The following is a 15,565-nucleotide window of genomic DNA, read 5'->3' on the forward strand; positions in this document are numbered from 1 at the left end:
TAATAATTATGAGATAAAAAGTCATAATTGTTACATAAATGTCATAATTATGAGACAGAAAGTCCTAATTCTGAAATAAAAAGTCATAATTATTAGATAAAATGTCAATTATGAGATAAAAAGTCATAATTGTTACATAAACAGTCATAATTATGAGACAGAAAGTCTTAATGGGATAAAAGTAATAATTATGAGATAAAAAGTAATAATTTTGACATAAAAAGTCATGATTATGAGATACAAAGTCATAATGGGATAAAAGTAATAATTATGAAATAAAAAGTCATAATTTTGACATAAAAAGTCATAATTATGAGATACAATGTCATAATGTGATAAAAGTCATAATTATGAGATAAAAAGTCATAATTTTTCATAAAAAGTCATAATTATGAGATACAATGTCATAATGGGATAAAAGTAATAATTATGTGATAAAAAGACATAATTTTTACATAAAAAGTCATAATTATGAGATACAAAGTCATAATGGGATAAATGTCATAATTATGAGATAAAAAGTAATAATTTTGACATAAAAAGTCATGATTATGAGATACAAAGTCATAATGGGATAAAAGTAATAATTATGAGATAAAAAGCAATAATTGTTACATAAAAAGTCATAATTATGAGACAGAAAATCTAAATGGGATAAATGTCATAATTATGAGATAGAAAGTCATAATTCTGAAATAAAAAGTCATAATTATGAGATAAAAAGTAATAATTTTGACATAAAAAGTCATGATTATGAGATACAAAGTCATAATGGGATAAAAGTAATAATTATGAGATAAAAAGTCATAATTTTTACATAAAAAGTCATAATTATGAGACAGAAAGTCTTAATGGGATAAAAGTAATAATTATGAGATAAAAAGTCATAATTGTTACATAAAAAGTCATAATTATGAGACAGAAAGTCTAAATGGGATAAATGTCATAATTATGAGACAGAAAGTCCTAATTCTGAAATAAAAAGTCATAATTATTAGATAAAATGTCAATTATGAGATAAAAAGTCATAATTGTTACATAAACAGTCATAATTATGAGACAGAAAGTCTTAATGGGATAAAAGTAATAATTATGAGATAAAAAGTAATAATTTTGACATAAAAAGCCATGATTATGAGATACAAAGTCATAATGGGATAAAAGTAATAATTATGAAATAAAAAGTCATAATTTTGACATAAAAAGTCATAATTATGAGATACAATGTCATAATGTGATAAAAGTCATAATTATGAGATAAAAAGTCATAATTTTTCATAAAAAGTCATAATTATGAGATACAATGTCATAATGGGATAAAAGTAATAATTATGTGATAAAAAGACATAATTTTTACATAAAAAGTCATAATTATGAGATACAAAGTCATAATGGGACAAAAGTAATAATTATGAGATAAAAAGTCATAATTTTGACATAAAAAGTCATAATTATGAGATACAAAGTCATAATGGGACAAAAGTCATAATTATGAGATAAAAAGCAATAATTGTTACATAAAAAGTCATAATTATGAGACAGAAAGTCTAAATGGGATAAATGTCATAATTATGAGATAGAAAGTCATAATTCTGAAATAAAAAGTCATAATTATGAGATACAATGTCATAATGTGATAAAAGTCATAATTATGAGATAAAAAGTCATAATTTTTCATAAAAAGTCATAATTATGAGATACAATGTCATAATGGGATAAAAGTAATAATTATGTGATAAAAAGACATAATTTTTACATAAAAAGTCATAATTATGAGATACAAAGTCATAATGGGACAAAAGTAATAATTATGAGATAAAAAGTCATAATTTTGACATAAAAAGTCATAATTATGAGATACAAAGTCATAATGGGACAAAAGTCATAATTATGAGATAAAAAGCAATAATTGTTACATAAAAAGTCATAATTATGAGACAGAAAGTCTAAATGGGATAAATGTCATAATTATGAGATAGAAAGTCATAATTCTGAAATAAAAAGTCATAATTATGAGATAAAAAGTAATAATTTTGACATAAAAAGTCATGATTATGAGATACAAAGTCATAATGGGATAAAAGTAATAATTATGAGATAAAAAGTCATAATTTTTACATAAAAAGTCATAATTATGAGACAGAAAGTCTTAATGGGATAAAAGTAATAATTATGAGATAAAAAGTCATAATTTTGACATAAAAAGTCATAATTATGAGATACAAAGTCATAATGGGATAAAAGTCATAATTATGAGACAGAAAGTCTTAAAGAGATAAACGTAATAATTATGAGATAAAAAGCAATAATTGTTACATAAAAAGTCATAATTATGAGACAGAAAGTCTAAATGGGATAAATGTCATAATTATGAGATAAAAAGTAATAATTTTGACATAAAAAGTCATAATTATGAGATACAAAGTCATAATGGGATAAAAGTAATAATTATGAGATAAAAAGTCATAATTTTGACATAAAAGTCATAATCATGAGATACAAAGTCATAATGGGATAAAAGTCATAATTATGAGACAGAAAGTCTTAAAGGGATAAAAGTAATAATTATGAGATAAAAAGCCATAATTTTGACATAAAAAGTCATGATTATGAGATACAAAGTCATAATGGGATAAAAGTCATAATTATGAGATAAAAAGTCATAATTGTTACATAAAAAGTCATAATTATGAGACAGAAAGTCTAAATTGGATAAATGTCATAATTATGAGATAGAAAGTCATAATTCTGAAATAAAAAGTCATAATTATAAGATAAAAAGTAGTAATTTTGACATAAAAAGTCATGATTATGAGATACAAAATCATAATGGGATAAAAGTAATAATTATGAGATAAAAAGTCATAATTTTTACATAAAAAGTCATAATTATGAGATACAAAGTCATAATGGGATAAAATAATAATTATGTGATAAAAAGACATCATTTTTACATAAAAAGTAATAATTGTGAGACAGAAAGTCTTATTGGGATAAAAGTAATAATTATGAGATAGAAAGTCATAATTCTGACATAAAAAGTCATAATTTTTACATAAAAAGTCATAATTTTGACTAAAAAAGTCATAATTATGAGATAAAATGTCTTAATTATGTGTGTGTGTGTGTGTGTGTGTGTGTGTGTGTGTTTGTGTGTGTGTGTGTGTGTGTGTGTGTGTGTGTGTGTAGGAGGAAGGTGAAGTTAAAGAGGAGGGAGGTAACAAAAAATCTTATCTCATGCTTCCTGTTGTAGCCAGTGGAGCGGTTGCTTTGTCCTCCTTCCCCTCACTGTCTTCTGTCTGAGGCTCCAGGATCTCCTCTTCTGCTCCGTCAGGTGTCGGACCTCCTAAACTGTATGAGCTGCAACTCTTCCCACCCTAAGAGTGGAGAAACAGGAGAATCAATGAGATGACAATCAAAAATAACCATTACTTGTATTTAAAGGTCCTGTATGAATTTAAAATATGATTTACCAGCAGGTAGAATCTTGTAGAGTGTAAATATCCAGATGGTGGCAGTCTGTTGGTTGCGAACTTCCACTGAGGTGTTTCTCCGTCCAGGCTCTGTGTCAAAGTGACTGATCAAAGTCACTGATCGGTGAAGCTGAGTCCTATACTGGTGAGGGTTCCAAAATGGATGATGTCACTATTCTGGAACACTCCTCATGATATCATTGATACTAGCTGTCACATTGCAGAACCCCCCCCCCCCACACACACACACACACACACACACACACACACACACCTTTTTTCAAGTGACTGTTTAGCTACTAAGCTAGCTAGCTATTACGCTAGGCTAGCTACTAAGTAGCTAGCTCTGAGAGCTTTCTCAGACACATTTTGTGGTTTTTCGCATTAAAAGTTATCTGTTTCTCAGATTGTGTACACAGGCGAACAAAATAGTCCTTGTCTTTTAATGGGACCATGGTACTGTTTGATAGCTTTCCCCCCCACACACCAAGCATAACAGAGTCAAAGTGATTCCAAGCAAAAGATAACTTTCGCTGTATTGCCTTGAGGGTTAGAAGGTTTAAAAGTCTGCATTTTTCTTTTTGAAATATTTCTCCATCTCTGTTCTTCATCGCAACATCTACCGCCATCATTTAATTCTACTATCTTACATTAACAAGGTCATTATTGCGCTACCTACTGTCTGCCACCCACTGTCATGGAAGAGTATTTAATTACTTATCCAGCCACTATATTGCAGGCTCAGACGCTCAACACTGGCAAATTTTATATATATATAAATCACAGTGGGGGATTGGACAAAGGTCTCTCACCCATAACTTGATGTTACACCTGGTGTATTCACAAGCTCTTCAACCATGCATTACAAGTCCTAAACTGTTGGTGTTGATGTATTAGGTCAGTTTTTTTTCAACCTTTCCTGAGCACATGTTTTACAATATCAGTGATTTGTTTTAATAATAGTGCTAGTGTACCTGACTGCTACACAAACACAATTGAAACTGAATTCATATGAGCAGCTGGAAATTAAAATGTGATTAAATGTTCTTATCTGTAATTCAATGACGGGTTCAGAACACAACACAATAATGAATAGTAGCTTAGTAAAATCATGTTGTTTATTGACTTTGTATTCCTGTCATTGTAAAATGTAACCAAGCAATAACAAAAACACAAAAAGCAATCAAAGGCCTTATTTTGCATAGTTGAAATATTTTAGCCTGTTTTGAATGTCAACTTGTTTGAAAAATGTAAAAATCTGTATCATGAAACGGAGAACGAAACAGGTTTCGACAATGGAATTCTGAAAGTTGATTTTAGGAAATACTTTAAAATACATAAAAATGTGTTGAAATATTCTTCCCACACTGGGAGATTTAGTTTTCACCTTTTTTATAGTAAAATACAATCTTGAACTCAATTCCAGACTCAAGAGGTAGATTTCTCTGAGCAATGCATCATGTTTTATGTTTAGTATAAAGAATAATCTGCAGAATAACGAGTGTCTGTAGTCGTCAGGTAAATGTAGTGGAGATAAAAGCACAATATTCCTCTCTGAAATGCAGCAGATGTACAATTCCACCGATTTAAAAAGCTTATGGCTTATTTGTTTCAGCAAATACAGGAAAGAGAGCAAAGGCATTTGTGAGGACTACACTCTGCGCTGCCTTCATGGTGACTGTGGTGATGTCTAAACCGGTGAGTAGCTCTCATATTGTGCTACAACCACGGTCAAGCAATCTAAGAGAACTTGTGACGAATGTAAAGAACGTTTATTGTTGGAATGCTGATTTTGGATGGAAACGTAACTAATCTTGTCCTTGTCGTAAACAAATGACTGTGGAATCCCACAGATTTACACATTTGGCACAAAAGCCTTTAATTGAGAGGAAAACCAACTTTCTGCTCCATAGAGCGCAATTTTAAATCGTACTTCAAAAAAGTATTGCACAGACAAACGTACCCCATTTCTAAATCGCCATTGAAGCCACTTTTTTTTACACTACAGATCCAATTTTCGTATGATCTGTTCGTCAAGTCATCCTTGCACTCCAGTCTTAATATTGGAGCAATAGGGGCTATGGTTATGGGGGTTTTGAGGTTTTGTTTGACAGGTGTTTCCAAGTTTTTTTCTCATGAAAAGGCTGCCAGGCTCACAGGTGTTCGTGCTTCTTCTAATTACTGATGTTTATAAACACACAGACTCACAGACTCTCCAACTGCTGCGTCGTCACCATGGCAACCAGTGACACACGCACGCTCTCTCTCTCTCTGTCAGTCTGTCTGTCTGTCTGTCTCTACACACTCAATCCATCTATCTGTCTGCCTGCCTGTCTCTCTCTCCCAATCACTCAGTCCAACTAACTGTCTGTCTGTCTGTCTGTCTCTCTCTCCCAATCAGTCAGTCCATTTATCTGTCTGCCTGCCTGTCTCTTTCCCCCAATCACTCAGTCCAACTAACTGTCTGTCTGTCTGTCTCTTTCTCCCAATCACTCAGTCCATCTAACTGTCTGTCTGTCTGTCTGTCTGTCTGTCTCTCTGTCTCTTTCTCCCAATCACTCAGTCCATCTAACTGTCTGTCTGTCTGTCTCTTTCTCCCAATCACTCAGTCCATCTAACTGTTTTTCTGCCTGTCTCTCTCTCTCTCCCAATCACTCAGTCCAACTAACTGTCTGTCTGTCTGTCTCTTTCTCCCAATCACTCAGTCCATCTAACTGTCTTTCTGCCTGTCTCTCTATCCCAATCACTCCTCCATCTAACTGTCTGTCTGTCTCTCTCTCCCAATCACTCAGTCCATCTAACTGTCTGTCTGTCTCTCTCTCCCAATCACTCAGTCCAACTAACTGTTTGTCTGCCTGTCTCTCTCTCCCAATCACTCAGTCCATCTAACTGTCTGTCTGCCTGTCTCTCTCTCTCCCTTTCTGTGAATGAATCCTGTCATTTAATAACCTCTGTTTGTGTGTTTCATACATTCTGATTCTGTCTCCTCTCCTCCTCTCTCCCCCACCCAGCCCCACCCTTTCAAAATAAAAGCCTCATGGATTAACTGTATTTAAACATTAAGCTCAAAATTAGGCTTTTTTGTTGAAATAATGAATGCTCTTACTAATACTGCGACAACTACTACTACTGCTGCTAATATTTCTAATATTACTACTACTCCTACTACTACTGCTAATACAACTACTACTTCAATTACAACTTTTGCTGTTGCTACTACTACTACCACTGCTATTACTGCTACCATCAATATTATTACTACCACTACTGCTATTACTACCACTACTATTACTTATACTACAACTGCTACTACTACTACTGCTATTCATGCTACTACCAGTACTAATACTACTACAGCTATTAGTATGACTGCTACTAGTACTACTACTATTGCTATTACTGCTACTTCAAATACTGCTATTACTACTACTACTACTACTATTACCTCTTCTACTACTACTACTATTGTTATATTAAATACTACGACCACTACTACAGCTATTACTATGACAACTGATACTACTACTTCTACTACTTCTTCTTCTAATTACTAATACTTCTACTGCTAATAATACTTCTACTACTACTACTACTACTACAACAAATGTCACTGCTGCTACTGCTAGTACTTATTCTAATGCTACTAATACTTCTCCTACTAACAATACTTCTACTACTACTACAACTTCTACTACTACTACTACTACTACAAATATCACTACTGCTACTAGTACTTATTCTAATGCTAGTAATACTTTTACTAATAACAATACTTCTACTATAACTACAACTTCTACTTTTACTACTACTACAAATATTACTACTGCTACTACTAGTACTTATTCTAATGCTACTAGTACTTCTACTACTAATAATAATTCTACTACAACTACAACTTATACTACTACTATTTCAAATATCATTACTGCTGATATTTTTTTAAGCCACAGAAACCGTTCGAATATCAAAATGTTCAGCTCTGAGAGGGGTGATATGACTTTTCATATTTGTAATCTTTAAACTTTTTGAATTATTAAGCTGTTTGAATTTTTTTTGAATGGGATATCTATGGAGAAAATCTTCAAATCCTGTTAAACTTCTTCAACTTTCAAAGCCTTCTTCTTTCTCATACTTTCAGCTACAGACACCATAGTTAGACGTTTCAACTAGAAGGGTTTTCAGCAGTGCAGTTTAAATGCTTTCGTGCTTCAACATTTTTCAGACAGGTAGTCTCCCATTTCTGTATTTTCAGCAATGTTTTTGCAATTCATTTCAGCTTTCAGCATTCCAACGCATTTTCAGCAGGAAATGCATTTTCTAATTTGATATATAGCGTTTGCAAAAAACAGTATATAGCCTAGTACATGGGCCTACATAACATTAGCGTGCGGTAGACACGGGTGTGCTCACACTCATGTCCAGCAGGGGGCAGTAAACAATAACGTGGTTATTAAATGCAAGCTTGTTCTCCGCTCTTTTCTTCCCTCGTTGACTGACGCTCTGGCGGAAACAACTCAGTCCAGTGTTTTCCGTAGTCATCGTTAACTAAGGCTAGCTGACAACGGCGAGTAGTGAACCCTCTCTCTGCACAAAGAAAGCCTTCCGTTTGTGTCTTTGTATCTAACCGTACGAACCAGAAATGCCACTAGAAAACCTGGAGGAAGAGGGTCTGCCCAAGAACCCTGACTTGAGGATAGCACAACTCAAGTTTCTGCTCACTATGGACGGTCACCGACAGGATGCCAAAGTGAAGACCGAGCTAATGGACGCTATCAAAGCTAACAGTGAGTTAGCATATCACACAGCATTATGCGACTTGTAACGGTAGCTTTATCGTAGCATGATCCCGATAAACATGGCGTTGAAATTAATGTTTGCACACACATTTGGTATTGGGTGCGTTATTGTTTCGTAGACGCTGAATTCCCAAAATGTATAACGATCATCTCAACCACATTAGCATGCTAGCTAACGCCATGAGCAGTCGTCAGCTAACGTTAGCCGACAACCTCACGAAAGGTTGTTTGTTAATCTTTGCGCCACTACCCTTCAGTTCTCTCACATTTTTTAGTTCTGTGTAATGTAGTTAGTCTTCCACTAGAAAGTACAGTGAATTATGTAACATGTTATACATGAGATATGTATCGTTTTGAGGAAACATCAACATACAACCTCACTTAGTCGTAAATATGAGATGCATAAGATGTAAGCTTTTAAACTCGAGGGCTGTCATATAGTCCACAGGTTAAACTATCCTGGTTTGTGTCTTGTTTCAGATATGGCACCGTATTATGAAGGTCTGTGTAAAGATCTGAAGTGGCAGCTGGACGGGGATCTGCTGAGTAAAATGAAAAAGGCTAACGAGGAGGAGCTGAAGCGCCTGGATGATGTGCTGGAGGATGCCGAGAAGAGCCTGGGAGAGAGCGAGATACGAGACGCCATGATGGCCAGAGCTGAATATCTCATCAGAATTGGAGACAAGGTAACTCCTCCTCAGTACGCAACCATGAAGTCACTTGATATATGCATCTTTATCATCAGCTTTACTGTTTGTCAAAATGCACTCCTGAAGCAATACTTAGACTGACCTATGAAAGAGACACCGTTTTTACACCTGGCACCATTGATACTCCACATCAAGGATATATGTCATGGCCATATCAATGGGAGTAATATACAGTGGTCATACTATATGAATCTTTTATACATGGTGTTTTTTTGTCTATTTATGTTTTCAGCACACTTTGCTATGCACGTGTGCTGCTAGGTCAATAACCCTAAACCATGTTATATACAATTGTGGGTATTTATTTAATTTTTAATGCCTGTTTTTGAAGACTTACAGGCTCTTGTCTTACCATATGCAAGATAGTTCTCAAATAATCAATTTACTCTGGGTTTTTTCAAAACATCGCCAGTAAGCAAAATTAAAGGAAGTGGTTGATGAACAAACCAGTTGTGTAACATAGCTTGCATTCCTCTGATTTCATTCGTTTTTATGTATGCATTATGCTTACTGATATGGAGCAATTTTGTCTGTTGTTGACTTATTAGCTAGTTTTTCAGTACCTATGCTGCTGCAATTAGAGTTGCTGTATATCCATCCAGGCATTATAGCATAGTGGTTTGCAGTTTCCCTCTGAAATAGTATTTAACGTCTTTTTTATTAGTCTGTTTTTTATCTTCGGTATGATAGATGTATTTACATGAAATGTTCACAGATAATGTGTGTGTGTGTGTGTGTGTGTGTGTGTGTGTGTGTGTGTGTGTGTGTGTGTGTGTGTGTACACACAGATTTGAATAGTAGCAGCAGATCCATTGATGATGTCTGCCTTTGTCTTGTGTGTCCACAGGAGGGCGCCCTAACAGCCTTCAGGAAGACCTATGACAAGACGGTGGCTTTGGGACACAGGCTAGATATCGTATTCTACCTGCTGAGGATTGGACTCTTCTACATGGACAGCGACCTCATCACACGCAACTCAGAGAAAGCCAAGAGGTAAAGGCTCTAATATCTTTGTTCTCAAACATCCCCACCACCCAGTCTCTGTAAACTTTTAAGTACTCATCTCTCTATGCACCTCTTTTCCATACAGCCTTATTGAGGAGGGGGGAGACTGGGACAGGAGGAATCGTCTGAAGGTCTACCAGGGCCTGTACTGTGTGGCCATCAGGGACTTCAAGCAAGCCGCTGAGCTCTTTCTCGACACTGTCTCCACCTTCACCTCCTACGAGCTCATGGACTACAAGACATTCGTCACCTACACGGTCTATGTGTGCATGATCGCCCTCAAACGGCCCGACCTCCGTGAAAAGGTAGGAGACTGAGGTTATGGTGCTAGCGTTACATGTTTTCAGACGCTTGTTTAAGTTGGCATTATGACTGCAATGAAATGTGTTCCTCTTTAGGTAATAAAGGGAGCAGAGATCTTGGAGGTGCTGCACAGTCTACCTAATGTTCGCCAGTATCTTTTCTCCCTCTATGAGTGCCGTTACTCTGTCTTCTTCCAGTCCCTGGGTGAGGAAGCATTTTCTTTTGACCTAAGAAACAAACTCATTATCTGGTCACTTGTTGTGTTGTTTTGCTGTTCTTTCCAGTGTGTTATTTAATGTGTTCCAATGTTTCATTTATGTAATAAGTCACATTATGTGTCTGCTGCATGTTGCTGTATTTCTCCTGCTCTGTCACATCGTGACTCTTCAATAATGACCGTAAAACTTTGATCTCTTTGTGCCACAGCCATGGTGGAGCAGGAGATGAAGAAGGATTGGCTCTTTGCGCCACACTACCGTTACTATGTGAGGGAGATGAGGATCCAGGCCTACAGCCAGCTGCTAGAGTCCTACCGCTCCCTCACCCTGGGCTACATGGCTGAGGCCTTCGGTGTCAGCACAGAGTTCATTGACCAGTGAGTGCCTTTACACCATGTTCGTACGCCTCGTCCTCGGGAGACATTCTAAAATGCCACTGCAGAAATCCTCGCTGAAGTTCTCTTCTCATGGTTTTGAGGATGCGGAACGTTTTATTTGACATAGAATTGCTTAATTTCTCCCAAAAATTATTGGTATATGAAGCCCATTTTGGTGTAATATTTTTAATGCTATTGAAAATAACTTCTGCGCTTTCAATCAATCTCCTTAATGTGCATGAATACATCACCATAGACCACTATCCAAATTTGTGGGACCATCAGAGAAGCATCTTGGCGATAGAAAGAACTGCAACATAAGGCTACTGTTTGAAAATCAAAGAATATATTTATTAATCAGAACTTGACACTATCAGAGCTCTACATGTATTTTTAGTTTCTGAACGACTCTCTAAAATCAGCTGTACGTAGAAATGTTTATTCAATACTGTGAACACCGCTGCACCCTCACACAACAAACAGCGCTGTCCGTTATTCTGAAACAGCTAAGTGATATGCACGTGTATCCCGACCAATTATATTCTTGTTTTTACTATTTTCTATAGATACATAAAGCTTAAACAAAGAAGAATCATTGATTTAAAAAAGCATGATTCGATGATCAATCGTCAATAGACTAGACTTGTATTGACTGTAAATTCTTAGTCGTAGACACCCCGAGCATTTCTGATTGGGAGTTATTTCCCAAATTCGATGGAGGGATTTGAAAAAGTTGAAGTGTCAAAACAACACAAAGGTTAAATAAATGGGAACCAATGACCAGAATTATGTTCCCACTAAGCTTTGCTTTTGCAGTGATACATTTCTTCAACGACGACGATGACAATGCGAGACCTGCTTTTGATAAAATGTCCAGAATGTGCCCACATGCTGTCCACACTTCACAAATATCTGATTTCCCCTCAGTATGTAGTCTGGTTTATCGGATTATCAATGCGAGCAATATTCAAACTCTGAGCGTACAGACGTGACAGTTAATGCATCCTTGCATGATTGAATGAAAAGACAAGTGTAACCACAGCCTCAGTCACAGATTTGATTTTTCTTCTTCCTCAGGGAACTCTCCCGATTCATAGCTGCTGGACGTCTTCACTGCAAAATTGATAAAGTGAATGAGATTGTGGAAACCAATAGGTAATGTTACCATTCTTCAAACATCAATACTTTTCCAAATAACTCTAAAGGTAGAACTCAAAATCTCATTTGTTTCTTCTTTTCAGACCTGACAGCAAAAACTGGCAGTACCAAGAAACCATCAAGAAGGGCGACCTGCTGCTGAACAGAGTCCAGAAGTTGTCGAGGGTTATCAACATGTAACCGTGGTAGTCAGATTTTAATGCAAGGGGGACTTGCATCATTCTTCTTGGTATACCCAAACCAGTAATTTGTCTGACAAAGTGACTCTTATATTGTGTATATAATAAAAATTTGTTTAACTGTTGACATTACATTTCTCTAGGCTGTTTTTTTTTTTTTAAATGCCTCTCAAGTTGACAAGAGCCGTGGCCAGGGGCATCGTGTTTTTCGGGTTGTTTGTCCGTCCATCTGTACGTACTTCTGTCCATTTTTACATACTTCTGTCCGTATGTACATCTGTATGTACTTCTGTCTGTACGTACTTCCGTCCGTATGTCCACCTGTATGTACTTCTGTCTGCAAGTTCATCTGTACGTACTTCTGTCCGTATGTCCATCTGTATTATTGCTGCATCTCAATTGGACGTTTCTGGTTAGATAAAGAATAAATATAAAAACTGAAAGGAAATTTTAGCACATCTGCCGCTAGGGAGGGGAACCCAAAATCCTGGTATTACATTTTCTCAGGTTCTAAATTTTTACGGTCATAGTGTTCATGAGTTTGGTTGTTATAGGTTCTTTTATCAGTGCTTTTTCACGTTTTTCTGTAATTTATTATCGCCACACAGCCTCTGCTCTGCTTCGGGGCTGAGACACAGACAGACGGAGCAAAGTCGACGAACATCAGAGCAGACAGGCCGCGGTGTAGACGGTGATGTGAACTTGAGTGATTACTTGAGTTGATGCCAACAACACTTGTTACTGCGTTCTTGCATTTCAAGTTTCTAAACTGACTTTAAACGTGAAGTTCACTGAAAAGGAAGTCTTGACCGAGATATCCGCTGGCAACATCGGAGTCTCAGAGAAACAGCTCCTTTCCCCCAGAGGCCTATCCGGTGCCAGATGGACAGCCAATGGGTTCTGAGATTGTATGACGTACTATTCTACCAGTTGTATGGCATATTCTTTTAACGATATACTATTACTTTAAATGACACTTGATGACAAGCTATACTTGCATTTTATGGCATAATATAAAATTACTTTCATGACATACTATGACTTTTTTTCATAGTATAGTATGCTATGACATCTTTATCGCATACTTTACTCAGACTTTGTATGACATCTAATGACATACTAAGAAAGTATGACTTTCAAACATTCAAAACTTACTATGATCCTTTTTTAAAGATGTTTTTGAGCATACTATACTATTTTTTTTAATATTTCTTAATACCCTATACTATGACTTGTTAAGACACTATACTACAACTTTAGTGACATTTCATAACATACTATACAATGAAAATATTTGACATACTTTTTATGAAATTTTATGACATAGTATATCTAAGACGATTCATGACATTGTGACATTTTCATGACACTATACGATGACTTTATGACGTACTATGCTGCATCTTTTTAAGTGTAATGACATACTATAGTACCCCTTTATGTCATACTATACTATAACATTTTTATGACATACTCGTACTCAACTGACTTTAATTGCTATAAGACTTTTTCATGACATACTGTACTATTCTAAAAGACTACCATTACTTTTAATACAATTTGATGATACTACTCTAAGATGTTTTTATGACATACATACTTTTTATATTTTATCACATACTATACTATGACTTTTCTTTATAACATACTGTACTCTGGCATCTTTATGACATACTTTACCCTGGCATCTTTATGACATACTTTACCCAGACACTTTATATTTTATTACATACTATACCATGACAGTTTTTTGACATACTATATTACATTATAATGACATGGCTATACTATGACTTTTTATGACGTAATATACCATTACTTTTTAAGATGTTTTTCATGACACTTTATGACTTTCTATGGCATTTTTAATGATTAATAATAATTTAAAATGTATGACATACTTTTTAGAGTAGTTTATTGACAAACTATACAAATACATTTTATTCTTATTATGATGTACTATACTATGACTTTTATATAACATTTGTATGACATACTATTCTACTTTATTACATTTTTCATAACATAGTTTTATAAAATAAGAATTATATTTAATGACATTATACACTGTTTTTTTCCCCTGACAAACTATATTTTTTATAAAATACCATACTATGTCTTTGTATGGCATTTTTAACATACTACACCAAGCCTTTTTTGTGACATACTGTACTGTGACTTTATTGACATTTTTGATGACACACTATACCTTGACTTTTTTTTATTGCAAACTATTCAATGGCTTTTATTACGATAAACTACTTACATTTATTTATTTTTACATACTATACCAAGATTTTTATGACCCTTTATTATACCTTTCTGTGGCTTTTTGATGACATACTATGCTATGACATTTTCATGACATACTATGCTTTAATGCTTTGTCATTTTTAAGACTTGCTATGCTATGGTATTTTTATTTTTTCCTTTTTGATGACATACCATATGACTTTTCATGACCTTTTTGATGACACACTATATTATTACTTTTGAATGAATTTTTACAAGACATACTACAATATATACATATACCTTTTTATGATATTCTTTATGTTTTGTTTTGTTTTTCACAGGTTGTACTTTGTTATCTTGAAAAGATATTCAGTGCAAAACAGGTTAATTGCAGCCACAATAAGCTATTTTTTTGCCAAATATTAGTTATGTTTTGCATAGAAAGAACTATATTTGCATTGTTCTAATAAAGTGACTGCAAATTGTATTTGTTTTTGTCTGATGGAGCAATCTGGTTTACTTGACATTGATTGCAAATTTCTTTTATTCTATTATTTGAAAAAGCACAGATGGAGGACTCACAAAATGTTAATTCAATAAAAATTCAACATGGACCATTTTGTAACAATTTTGTTGGGGCAGTGGGGCATGAACATTTTTTTTCCTCCAAAGTGGGGCATGACAGAAAAAGTTTGAGAACCACTGGGTTAATAGCAGACCCACTCAAGGTGTCAACCAGAGAAAATCAGGACATTCTGATGTAGGATTCCAAAATTAAACAAATTCTCATTCATGAGCTAACTTCAAATCACATTCATGAGACAATTTGTCTAATTTCAGATTAGATTTTTGAGGAAATGGTGCATAGTTACAAAATCATTTCACTACAGTTTTATAGCAGACCACCACCGTTTCCTCTAAAATCAAATCTGAAATTAGAAAAAGATTTTGAAGGGCTTTAATTTTGAAATGCTACATCAGAATGTCCTGGTGCTCTCTGAGTGACACCTTGAGGTGGTCTGCTATTAACCTGAAGTGAAATTATTTTGTAACTATGCACCGTTTCCTCTAAAATCAAATTTGAAATTAGACAAATTGTCTCATGAATGTG

The 15,565-nt window shown here is 34.8% G+C and overlaps 1 protein-coding gene across 1 annotated transcript; it reads left to right on the forward strand.

The window, feature by feature from the left end:
• The first annotated feature begins 7,988 nt into the window (after window positions 1–7,988).
• Window positions 7,989–12,351, forward strand: psmd6 (proteasome 26S subunit, non-ATPase 6). Its single transcript, XM_068720361.1, has 8 exons — window positions 7,989–8,257; window positions 8,750–8,955; window positions 9,827–9,972; window positions 10,070–10,289; window positions 10,383–10,491; window positions 10,714–10,882; window positions 11,960–12,037; window positions 12,124–12,351. Exons 1-8 carry the CDS (start codon window positions 8,113–8,115, stop codon window positions 12,218–12,220), a joined length of 1,170 nt encoding a protein of 389 aa, XP_068576462.1. The 5' UTR covers window positions 7,989–8,112; the 3' UTR covers window positions 12,221–12,351.
• Window positions 12,352–15,565: the final 3,214 nt, after the last annotated feature.

Source organism: Cebidichthys violaceus, unplaced genomic scaffold (assembly GCF_023349555.1).
Source record: "Cebidichthys violaceus isolate CVI_PGR_0920_01 unplaced genomic scaffold, fCebVio1.0.p SCAF_25, whole genome shotgun sequence".
Taxonomy (NCBI): Eukaryota; Metazoa; Chordata; class Actinopteri; order Perciformes; family Stichaeidae; genus Cebidichthys; species Cebidichthys violaceus.